General features: G+C 50.3%; 1 protein-coding gene across 1 annotated transcript in view; it reads left to right on the top strand.

Moving 5' to 3' along the window:
* The window catches only part of FRMD4A (FERM domain containing 4A), a 746,022-nt gene that overhangs the window by 655,945 nt on the left and 77,305 nt on the right, over positions 1-12,772 (top strand). Inside the window, 1 exon segment of the mRNA XM_040645388.1 lies at positions 2,303-2,389. Within this exon segment, the coding sequence (XP_040501322.1) occupies positions 2,303-2,389 (87 nt within the window).

Consider the following 12,772-nt stretch of genomic DNA (forward strand, 5'->3'; position numbering starts at 1 on the left):
GACTACGTGGTTATTGGGAGTTGAACTGGGTAATTGGAGGTGCACTCCAGTGATAAGAACCAGTGTCAGAACTCGATTCGTGGAACACCGTTATGAGGCAGACGCAGGGACCCCAGTTGTTACAAGCGGCATTTCATAGAAATCAGCCAGTGAGTCTGTCTCTCAGCCTCAGTGGGATGTGTGGCAAAGGGGTCTGCATTCTAGAGAGCAAACGAAGAATCGCCTGGACTAGGTTCTCTCATTCACTGTTTGTTCGTCATTTGATCTCACCTCCATTGCTCAGACTTAAAAGAGAGATTATGAAATCTGCCTCTCCGGCTACCCCCACCAGCGTGTCCTAGATGTTGGAAGACCGTCAGAGTAGATGTTAGACCATAGACAGAGGGAAATCTTTGCGCAGAGACTTCATCCGGTCTTTTACTTGTGTAAGCCCGTGTCCCATCTCTTTGTCAGCCCCGAGCTTGACAAAAAGGTGGCTTCCGATGTATGTGCTTTCTGCCTTACAATAGAACTTGAGAAACGGGCGCATTTCAGTCCGCGAGAGCGGAAGCAGACCTTGTGATGTTCAGAGCGCCGGAAGCACGTGCGTGTCTGGCTCCCGGAGTCTCCCGGCTTAAGCAATGCACTCCTACTTATTCGGAGAAAGAGCAGCAGGAATCTAAGCAAGCCCAAACCAACTATATCCAGCCTTGCCAGTTGGTGGCCTCGTGATTTCACAGATGCCATGTTCTGTGCTGTGGTGACCACCTATATCTGGTCACCCCAGAGATGCGGTGGCCTTGAATCCCCCCCCTTGTGCTCCTTTCTGCAACTGTTGCAAGACACACAGGCACTTTCCAGAGACAGACGTTTTATACCTTTAAAAAAACTTGTAGGAAATCATACACCCTGAAACTTTTCTAAAAATTCCAATTGTATTTCTTTGCCCTTTTTTATCTTTGTGCCTTCCTTGAAATAACGCATGGGCATTTGAAAAGCATGAAGCCAATTTTGAGTTGTTAAGACATCTACGATGGGGTGAACCAGGTTATTCGTGGGTGTGGCAGTTAGGACAAATGTAGGGNAAGGCTGCTTCCTATGCCCGCTCGGCTCCTAGCATTCAGGAGCTGTAATTAATGGCTCAGAGTGATCCCTACCCGAATGTAGGCTCACAGTTTACCATCTGGTGGCAAGAGGTCTCTGTTAAAGGAATAAAGAGAGAGACTTGGTGTTTCTAATTCAAGTCCCGGAAGGTCTAGGCTTTGATTTTGCTACTTTTGTCTGACAACGTGAGTCACCCAGTCCAGCGGATCTCTTAAGGTGAGCAGGACCACATGATGGCCCCTATTGGCCTGCTGGAAGGACAGGGTGGGTCCTGAGTAGAGCAGGACCAACCCTTTGCTTTAACTTCTTTGTCTTTAAAATTGGAGGAATCTTAAACGCATATTACTGCGTGAAAGAAGCCAGTCTGAAAAGGATACATGCTGTGTGATTCCAGTGATATGACATCCTGGACGAGGCAAAACCGGTTGCCAGAACCTGGGAGGGGGGAGAAAAAGGGGTGAATAGTCAGCACACAGGATTTTTAGGGCAGTGAAGCTACTACGTATGATATTATTATGGTGGATACACATCATTATACATTTGTCCAAACTCATAGAGGATTCGATACCAAGAATGAACCCTAATGTAAACTCTGGACTTTGGGTGACCATGATGCATCAATGCAGGTTCATCAGGTTATACCAGATGTTCCCCTCTGGGGGGGATGCTGATAGTGGGAGACTCTGCAGGTATGGGGGCAGGGGTGTATGGGAAGGCTCTGTACCTCCCTCTCCATTTTGCTGTGAACCTCAGACTTCTTTAAAAAATAATAATAATAAAGAATAAATAAAGTCTTAAAGTTTTTTAGAGGAGTCACCTTCTCCACAGTCCCCTCTAGCTCTAATAGTCGATGACATTTTTCTCTGCTCGGCAGGTCATTTTATTAGAATGCTCTCAGATTTTCTGTTAAGGCAAAACCTGAGGTCTTAGAAGGAGGACAGAGAACAAGGCATTTGTCACTTGCTCGTGGCTGGGGGGACAACAGTGTGCTGCTGGTTAGGAGCAGAGCTGGATCCCCACCCCAGGGCACCTGTTCACAAAACGGAGCATCATCTGATGGCGGGACACATCTGTTAAGGTGAAAAGGAGAGAGGTGGACTCCATCCTTATCAAGGGATTTGCGTTTTCCTCTGTCATCACATGAGCCAGGAGGCCTGCCCTTGGTTCTCTGGCATGTTCTCTGGCCCTGTATTTACCCGCACTCCTTTCCATGCCCTAGGACAAGCAGGGGATACCATGGTGGCTGGGACTGAGCTACAAAGGAATCTTCCAGTATGACTACCACGATAAAGTGAAGCCAAGGAAGGTAAGCTTGCTCTCCTTTGTGGGCGTGTGGCTCGCAGAGAGAAGTGAGTAAAACTATCACACCATGCAGCCTTGGGGCCTCTGGGCTCACCAATCCCCTGCTAATTTGAGTGTATACAAATTACTCCACGGTCATCCAGTCTGAGTTCCCGGGTAAATATTTTTTCTCCCGGTCACTAGGGAAACCTGAGCTGTTATAATTATTTAAGGTAAGGAGACTGGCCCAGCTCTCCTAAAGCAGATGAGCAAAAGGGCTTTGAGGGACTGTCCTGTTCCTTCATTTCCTGGCCGGGGAGGGTCGGGGCTCCGTGCACTTGGGAAAGGGAGGGAACATCTCTCCTCAGTCCTGAGGCCAGTGTGAGCTTTCCCAAAGCTTGTTAGTGTGCTTCGTTGGTTTTGTTTTGGTTTGGGTTTTTTTGGTTTGTTTTTTTTCTTTTTTTTTTTTTGGTTTTGGTTTCGGGGAGCTAGAAGAAGAAATTGTAGGTCAAAACGGGGTGAAAAATAAAGAAGAGTCAAAGGCGTTCCTGCAAATCGGGTAAATATTTTACGGCATATTAGAAGGGATCAAAATCTGGAAAAAATAAGGTCATTTGCCAAAAAGAAAGGGAAGCAGAGCGGGGTCTGCAAAGCCATCGCAAACACAAAACAGGACGTTTGAAGGGGACATGGTGCTTGACTTTTCTCTGTTTTCATTTACACACATTTTTCAGACCAGAACAAATTGAAAAATTATAATGGAAAAATATCTCTGGGCTAGAGCTGTCATTCAGATCCTCTGGCAGAGAATAATAGAGAGACGGTATGCAGTTCAAGCCCTGAAATACGTATTAAAAGTCTATCAAAACCACACTTGCTATAGGAGAGAGAAAGCAATATTGGTCCGTGATGTCATTCTGGATTGCTTTCCAAGCTTCTTTGTCCACGAACGGGATGGAAATCCATACTGCATATCTGAGCTTATCATAGGCTGTCTGCCTTAGCCAGCTTCTTTATTAAAATGATGGGGGGGGGGATGGCCCTTTGCTGGGGAGAATTTCACTCCGTTGATCGGTAAATCAGTTAAGTTCAAAGAAAAGATCCTGAGCAAGTGAAGGGGGCGTTCTCCCTTGGGAACAATTCAGTAGGGACCTGGCTGTCGAGGGGCACATGGTTCCGTGGCCAAATCCCAAACCTGTTCCACTGTGTGCTGCAAGATGTGCACTGGGCCCTGCGTAATTTGTCCCCTCTGTGTCTTTCTCAGTCTCGGGGTCTGTGCTTCTTCCACACTGCTTCTTCCGGTTTCCCCTCTGCCTCTTTCCCACATGGCCTTTGTAATAAGTTTCTGTGCTTTTTTTTTTTTTTTTTCCCCTGGCATGGTCTCTTCCCTTTCTCCTTCTTTGGACATCCACTCTCCTCTCTTTGCAACCTGCCTGGCCATTTTTCCTGCTTACAAGAGCCAAGAACCCTCCTAGATCCTCTCACAAAACCCTGGTTCCCATCCCTCCAGCTCCTCATCGCCCGCATTGGTGGAAGACCAAGGCGGACGTGCACAGCTGCCAGTGAGCAGAGTTTGTTCAGATGCCGCAGAATTCTGCTCTCCCTCTGGGAGTGGAAAAGACATGCTAACATGTATTCTTTGGCGTTCAGTTTCATTTATTAGTAAGTGTAAGCTGGCTTCATTTCTCTAATTGAGGTACTAAGGAAGATTGCAGAATTAATGAGATAGCACCCAATAGACAGAAAACGCAGGGCGCGACACATCGAAGGGGCTCCGTAAATTGTCGCTGTTCCTGTAGGACCCTGTGACATGCTTCAGGATCAGGGAAAGTATGAAACCAAAGGTGTGGATAATCAGCCATTGAGTGGGAGGATTTACTCTCATTTGTTGAGTTTATCCAGGTCAGCAAAAGAAAAATGTTAAAAGGTCAGGATATTCATTCAGGTCATTGCTGTACTCAAACCAAGTTGTTATGTAAAATAAATGATGTTGCCCTGGCCTCTGAGGGGGTAGTTCCAAGGTGCGGGTGAGGGCAGAGGGAAAGGGAGAAGCAGACTCCCCACTGACCTGGAGGCTGACTCCAGGACTCAGATTGTGACCCCAGCCAAGGGCAAATGCCCAAGCGAATGAGCCACCCAAGCGCCCTAGTAGTTGAGATTCTTGATTCTGTTACTAATCGAGGGGCAGTCAAGCCACCAAAGTCACCGCTCATTCGCTCATTCAGAAGAATGTTTATTGCATACTCGTCAAGTGCCAAGCCGAGCAGAAAGTGCAGAGGTATGTAAGATACGTCCCAAGGCCCGGTCAGACCCTCAGGGAGTGAGGTGTATGATAACTGCGTCGGTGTCCCCAAGTGCTCCGAGAGAGGTCTGCGTGAGGGTCGGTGGGGAATTAAAGGACAGTCACTCACTGGGCTTAAGGAGGAAAGAAAAGTCTTCACAGGCAGCCAAGTGGGAGCCGGAGGAATGGGGTGGGTGGGCGTGCCGGCGTGCCTGGAAGCCCTGTGAAGGAGAGCGGCATGCAAGGTGGAGAAGCACACTGCTCCATTGGGCCGGTAGCAAAGGGCAGAGGAGGCCAGCCAGAGAGGAGGCTGACGAGGCCCCAGTGGGCAGCTCCGGGAGCCCTTGAAGGCTCTGTGAAGGGGGCTTCAACTTCCAGGTAGTGAGAGCCACCAAACATTTGACGTGGAGGAGGGGCCGGATCAGAGTCTCACTGTCCCAGAAGCATCGCTCTGGCAGCGTGTGGAGGATGAGCTGGAGAAATACCGGACAGAACTTGCAAACCGGGATGTAATTACAGTGGCATAGGCCAGAACTGGGGGGTGGGGGCTCAGGGTGTCAGTCATAGGGCGATGTTTAGAAGGTACGTGAGATTGATCAGTTGTATGCGGCGAGAGGGTGACAGTCAGAGCAGGAGGGACATCGAGAATGCCTCCCAGCCAGAACATGGGATATAAGGGCAGTTTAGGACCTGCAGAGTTTGAGGCGTGATGGGATACCCCGGTTGCTGTGACAGGTAAGCAGTTGGGTATTCAGTGGGATCTCCAGAGTGTGAAGAATTTCCAGGGCATAACTGAACCAGAGACTGCACGGGCAGAGAAGAGAGAGAGACACTTGGCTCAGCAGAGAAATTTCCCCTAGCTGTGAGCAGACTTCGGCCGGGTCCCCCACCATGACATTCACTGTGCGACAGAGGTGGGACCAGGTGGCGCAGCCCTGAACCCTATGTCATTTGGGGAGCCCTCTTTAAGAAAGCAGTGTACAGTCTGCACATGAAATAAGGACAGGCCTTTGCAAGGGCTGGGAGCGGAAGACATGCCGGAGTTTCATTAGCCTGAGGAGTGTCCACGTCTGCAAAGGCGTGGGGTGGCACCTGCAGGAAAACCAGACCTAAACCGGAGCCACGGTTGAGGCCTGGCGGCAGGAACAGGGCAAGGAGCCTCTTCCTTCTTCTCACCCCCAACATCAGCACCCTCGGGAAGACATCGTCTGTTACAGGGAAGGTACCCATGAGTCTGGGGACATATGCGCTCCTGGCTCCTGAGCTGCGCGTCCAAGGAGATGCTCGCGCTCATGCATGCCTGCCGATGCAGAGTCGCACAGAAAGTGCCTGACATCTGTCTGCAGTGCTCCAGGCCAGCCTTCTTCATCTCAGATGAATATTGGAAACTCACAGGAAACTTCGAATATGCAGGTGCTGCAGCCACCCGGCCCCACTCCTGCCTGTCTCTGGCCAGGCCAGGTTCCGCGTGCAGCCGTAGCTAGGACCGGCAGCCGTCTGTGCTTCCCTGGCGAACTCTCGGAAGGTCAGCCAGGCTCGGCCGGTGTGTCTGGCAGAGTCTCCGCATGCGGAGAGCTGCAGGGCCCCGGGGCCCAGGGCTGGGCCAGCTCCGTGGGAGGGTGGCCTTCCAGCAGCACCACACTCTCGCTCAGGGCCCAGGCGGAGCTCCACCACCGTGGGCCCCCAGCGCGGCTCAGGAGACTGGGAGTGGTGCCCAGTCTGTGCACCTGGAGGCCCTTCTGCACCAACAGCTGCACCTCCAGCCCCAGCAGACGCCCTGCCTGACACTGTGACCCAGTTACAGCAGCTCCATCACCCGGCACCGCCATCCGAAGAGTCAACATTCAAGTAGAGACAGTGACAGGCTGAGCCTGCTGCCTCCTTCGGAGGGCCCGGAGGCATCTCTGGCATGCATCAGCAAACCCTCAGCACACCCCGAGGAACTCAGAAGCCGCCTGTGAGAATCCACTCAAGTGTTTCCATATGATCCACCGAGAAAGGGGGGGTGGGCGGGTAGCTGTTGGCTGTCCAGAAATGGGCGGGACCCTGGCTCATTCCAGTGGCTCTGCTTGGGTGCGCTTTGCCATTCTGGTCACAGTCGCCCCTAAATTGCTTAATTATCACTCTGAAGCCCTGGTGTTTTGGGGGGACATGGAGTAAAACACACAGCCGCTCGCGGGTGGAGTAGAGAGAACATGGAAGTCACTTCCTAATCACACACTCCTACCTGCTACCTGAACCTTCTAAACAAATGGGCTCCGGCTTGCAGCAGCACAGCCCCAAATAGAAGCCGCCGCTGTCTGTCAGGAGAAAACCACTGCTTTGTCCTCAGGGCACATGTGTCGGGAGCAGCGAGACACGTGGGGACACCTGAAAATGGTGTTTTGGCTTTTGTGTATGTTCAGAAGCTCAAGGCCAGCTTCAGAAGTATTTCTTTTTAATTTTTAAGATGTTATTTATTTTGAGAGAGCACGTGCACACATGAATGGGTGAGGGGCAGAGGGAGAGAATCCCCAGCAGACTCCCTGCTGAGCATGCCCCCCCCCCAACACCACATGACACACAGGGCTCGATCCCAGGACCCCGAGATCCCGGCCTGAGCCGAAGCCAAGAGTCAGAGTTCAGCTGACTGCGCCACCAAGGTTGCCCCCAGACGTATTTGGAACTGCAGGTGCAGCGGAATAGCCCACCAGAAACTAAAAAATCCACAAATAAAATGAAATCAAAATAGAAATCTGCAATACATTCACATATCCCAGAATATGAGCCCTTGCTTGCATTTATGAGTTCTTTGAAAAGCTTGGGGAGCACCCCAAATGGTATCCAAGGTTAGGGATCCAAATTTGTGATAAGCTCTTAAATATCCCGCCACCAACTCTCAGCAAATCCTGTTTCTCCACTTATCCAGTGATGTGTTCCCTCCCACCCTGTGCCCGCCTCCCCACTCCTGAACTCCAGGATGTTCGTACTAAAATACAGTGTGACGCTTGGAAACATCCCCCTGGCTGCCTCAGCTCACCTCTCTTCCCACGTTATGGTTTGACAGTTTGCATGCACAGTCAAGAACGTGGTTTGCGCGTACAGGAACCACAGTGTCCATGGGTCTGCATGTGGCTTTGGCACCGGTGAGAGAAGGGGGAGGAGGGTCACAGTGGTCAGAAAATAAAATCTTGCAGCTGCAGATTATCTTCCCCCGTTTTCTCCTAGCTACCAAATTCCATTTTTGCACGTGCACGCCTGTGTAGCAAGGGAGCGCTGCCTAAGGACAAGGTTCTTTGATTTCAGGAGTTACCGTCCTCATGGCCTCAGGGAAGAATGAAACATGGTCAGATTGGCATTTGGGGACTTGAAATCAGTCTCAAGCTTCATCTTAGTTTGCATTTATGGCCAAACAAAGAGACCTAAGCCATCAAAAAAAAAAAAAAAACGCAAAACTAAATGCTAGCTGTGTAAAGGGACTCTCGGGGGTGATGTGCCGCAGACGTCATTTGAATGAAAATTAAATGATAGATCTTGAGGCACTGGTTAACTGTCCAGGAACTGGGTCACGGAGCAGAGATGAATAGGCTGGATGAAATCTGTCCCATAGGGTTCTCTCTTTTTGAAGGAGGACCTTGCATTCCTTAGAGCAAAGCTGAGAAAGTCGGAAAGCCAGACCTCTGAGACAATCTGTCCCTTCCTGGAAGCACAAGGACCAGAGATGTTGGGCTACCAGGCTGTCCCACACTCAGGACTCCGCTCCCACCTGGTGCCACGCTGAGCTGCTTCTCTGCCATGCTGCTCTAGTTTGCATTCCTCAAACCTGTGGACACCCCGGCCACGGAACCATCAGAAGCCATCATAAATTACAAGAGAAAAGGCTTTCCGAATGGGGTGCCAGGAGGGTGTGAGTAATCCCTCCTGCGGGCTGTATCTGACGCTGTAAGCATTAGAGGACAAACAGCACGAGACACGTGGCTCCAGAACCCTCTCCAGAAGGGATGTTCAATATCTGCTCATCATCATTTATGGCTGCGGCCACAGGCCAGCCCACATCTGATGAAATCTGCCCACTGGGGAAGAATGGCAGTGCGCTCTTTGTTACATATTCAGCAGACAGCATTTACTTGTTTATTTGATATGCAATTAGGGGTGCTTTTATGTACACTTAGATGCACAATTAGGAGCCCTGTGGAGTCCCCTCTGAGACATTAGGAGAAGGAACCAGAGTAAATGATCCGCCCCCTGTCCCCGAGTAGCCAGTGTAGCTTCCTGCGGTTCCTGAGAGTATTGCAGAAGCAGGGGCGTTAGCTCAGGGAGTTGATACATTACTGTCACCTCCCCAGATTAGTAAAGATTTTTGATGATGAGACAGGAAGAGAAAATAATATTTACAGGAACTATTCCATTAACTGTGAACTGACTCCCAGTGGAGCTAGCCTGCTTCCATTATTCAGCCATAAGCGCTCCAGTAAGTGCACTGCCAACTTCTGTTTCAGCTTCTGTTTGGATGCACTTGACTCATTTTTGGGTTGCTGAGCCCTCTGCCTTGGGGGGCCCTGGGTGGGTGCCTCCCTCAATTCCACTGTCTGTATCCCTCTTGGACACCACACCCTGTGCCCTGCACGGGGGAAGAACCCCACTTCATGCATTTAGCATTTGCTCCTTCACAGTGTTGGATCAGAGGACCTCCTCCAGTTGCCCCCTTTGCCCACTATCAGTTCAGAGATCTCCCTTGGTGCAGAGCAGACCCAGAAGGGTGCAGGGACTGTAGGCGACGGGCACTGCTCACGGGTCATCAAGAGGGGCCTACCTCAAAGCCGAGGAGCAGTTCTGCTGGAAGGATAATGGGGGTGGGGGTGGGGGTGGGGGTGAGGGGCATAGAGCGTTACCAGAGTCTGCCATCCGAACTCCCCAAGAGAAAGGTTAAAAAAGCAATTGTCTTCTAAGGAATTTGAGATGCCTTCTCAAAATATCAACATGAGACCTCCTGTTCTCAAAGCACCAATACGAGGCATGGCTGAATTCTCTGTCTGGAATGGGAATCCGGGTCTCTCCCTCCTGTATGAGAACCACAGTCACCGGAGCTTTAGAACTTCCATCGAGGGGGTCAGATTTGAAATGCTCTCCAACGAAACAGTCCCCATTTGAGAACTGCCTCTCGTAGGCCAGGCGCTGCTCTAGGGAACGAAAGAGGCTTTCCCAGCGCATACAGCCCAGTGGGGAAGATGGTCAGACGATGACATGAAGTCAGTCTACAACACACGGTGTCAGAGTCTTCAATTCTAGGCAGACAACAAGTCAGTAAGGAGAGCGATGGATGGTCAGGAGTGGTCTCTCCAAGCAGGTGACATTTAAGGGACACAGCAAGCTCCGTGGGAAGCAGCATCAGAGCCAGATTCGCAGGCAGGAAATACTCTGGGATTAACGCCAGTGGGGAAGGGGAAGGAAGCTGGACCACGCAGAGAGGGAGGCTGAGCTATGATGCGGTCCCAAGTTCTGTAGCTTGGAAGGAGCCATCGGAGCCATCACCGTGAGACGGGGGCACTGAGCCTAATGCCCAATCACTAGGTGCAGGGGACCCACAGGGAAGGGGTCATGACCTTGGGCAAGGTGGCTCCCTGTGGTGGAAGGCGATTCCCAAAGAGGGGATGAGCCCTTCAGTCCCAAAGGGAGAGTAGTCAGTAGGGCACAATAGCTTTTACAGCCATGGTACTCAGAGCGTGGCCGAGGACCAGCAGCATCCACCTGGGAACCTGTGAGACGTGCACACTGCACATCCCACCTGAGCCGTGCATTCAGACCCTCAGAGAGGGTGGGACTCAGCACTCTGGGTCCACACGCCCTCAAGGGGATTCGATGAGAACAACTGCTCTACAGATGGGTAACAACTTCCTTTGTGATCCTACTTTGTTGCTGGTTATTGTGAAGATAGTCTAGTCTGTTAAAGTCAAACTCCTTTCTAGGGCAGTTATACTTCCAAAAGAAAAAAAAAAGTTTGTCCGCCAGCAGCCCAAAGTAAATCTCAGAATCTCAACCAACGAGGAATTTTGGTGCCGTTCACTCACTTCAGGCATACTCAAAAAAGTTCTCTTTTTATATCTGTGAAATGGAGACTAAGCCACGAGATAGAGTCTGACTTTCTCCATCTTGAATATTTACATCTGAGTTTTCTCTCTAAAAATGCTGTTGCCCTTGACATAGAAAATATTATTGGCCTCTTTGATACTGAGCCTGAGAGGCAGAATTGCCACGAAGAGCAAACAATTTCTCTTTGTTAAGAGGACTGATTTTTTTCTTGGTCACTGGATCTGGGAATCCAAGGTCCCTCTGTTCCCACAAGTCCCCATGAAGGCCATGTTGGAGCCTAGTCCTGAGTTATCCAAAGCTCCAAGGACAACCGCTTGTATCTTATTGCATTTTTTGTTGGTAACTGTCCCACATTACTCCTGCTGGTGTCATACTGTCACTTTTGCAGAAGATGATGTCTGTGAGCCGAAAATAAAAGCATTGCCCCATCCAGGTGGGTCATCCTTAGAAAAGAAGTTGTTACGGGAGAGCAGTTTCTCGGCACAGCTACAGAAGGAGAGGAATGTAATTATTCCTTTAGGAGAGGCAGATCCAAATCTCTCCTGGGGTGATCTGCTGGAAGGTACCTCTTGGAGGTGGGTGCACTCTGCCCTGAAGATCCCACCCAGACAGTCCCCAGGGGGACTGGTTGTGGGGATTAACCTCCAGGTCTGGCATAACGCTTTGGGTGCTACATTCCTGTTCCCACCTCCTACCGTTAATTGTAGAGGGAATATAGCTGTCCTCATAGTCAAGACACCTGAGTCCTAGCTCCAGGGCTGCAAGACGAGTCACTTCTCCAGGCCTCCGATTCCTCATCAGCAAGGCAGCTAATATAAATTATCGGGACTCTTGAGGTGGGGAGAATCAAGAGACTAGAAAGAGTTAAAGAGAATAAAGCAAGGGGTGAGCTCGTCCATAGAGCTAGAAAGGAGCAATTAACACAAGGAAGAATGAAAGGCAACATTTTCTCGAAGAAAGTGATAGAGGGAGAAAATGCCCATTTCTAAGTAGGCGAACCCCTGTCTGTCTTTGATGGTTGCCCAGTTTAGACAGAGCCCAAGGGAGACCTGATGAGATGAGCAGAGGCAGCTCTTCTCCCTGAGTGACACGCTTGTCCCTTTTGTGAAGCGTGAGGTCTCCCAGGGCTCAGCCACTTCCCGGAGCAGTGCCTGGTCTCAGGCTTCTTGTCTTCCCAACGTGGACAGGCCCATGTGACAGCGTGAGGGAGGCCGTATAAACAACCACAGTGATGGTGTGGGGAGTAGGGGTCAAACACAAGCCTAGGTATTTATAACACGCAAATAAACACCCAGCCAGACAGGCCAGCAGCGTCCTGGAGGCTGACTGTCTTCTAAATAAGTCACAGAAACAGACTCCCACTACTCAGGGAGCCCCAGTGACCTTGGATGCAAGTTGAAGAAGCAAATCAAAACCAAACGCTCTTGTTGGAGCCCAGACCTCCGCCAAAGAGTGTCCAGCAGCCCAGCCACTCCAGAAGGAACCATGAGCCAGTAGGGACTTAGGAACAGATTTGGTTTCTCTGGCTTATGAAAACCCAAAGACTTTGCTAGTCTAACAGAACATTGATCACCTGGGACTCTCAAAAGGCAAATCTCTCATCTCACACTGCTTGTTAAAAATGGGTTCTTCTCTAAATTAAAAACAGGGGCAGTCCTGTGACTTGTCTGATCACTTCTAAGTAATAAATACAAAGTCTCACAGTCACTTTGAGCAAAATTAACTTCATTCAGTAATTACAGTGTCTAGTCCTTTCTAACAACCAAAGCTCCAAGCTTGGCTTAAAGTTAAATCTTCTCCCTTCTCCCACACACCTGGCCAAGCCTGCTTCTCATTGTTTCAATTTCTGGAGCAGGAAGGAGTCAGGCAGTATTTTTTGGTTCCCCTAACTCCAGGAAGCATCCTTCAAGCTCTCCCGGTGACCCTAGTCACCTCCCTAGTGAGCTCTCTCTCAGTAGGTTTGCAGAAGGCATCCTCCACTTGCCTCCCCAGGTAGGGGAGGCTCACAGCACATCTCTCTCCCCCAACATTCTCCCTCAGTTTCCACCTTCCTAAAGT

The sequence above is a fragment of the Ursus maritimus genome, unplaced genomic scaffold, assembly GCF_017311325.1.
Source record: "Ursus maritimus isolate PB19 unplaced genomic scaffold, ASM1731132v1 scaffold_31, whole genome shotgun sequence".
NCBI classification, from domain to species: domain Eukaryota; kingdom Metazoa; phylum Chordata; class Mammalia; order Carnivora; family Ursidae; genus Ursus; species Ursus maritimus.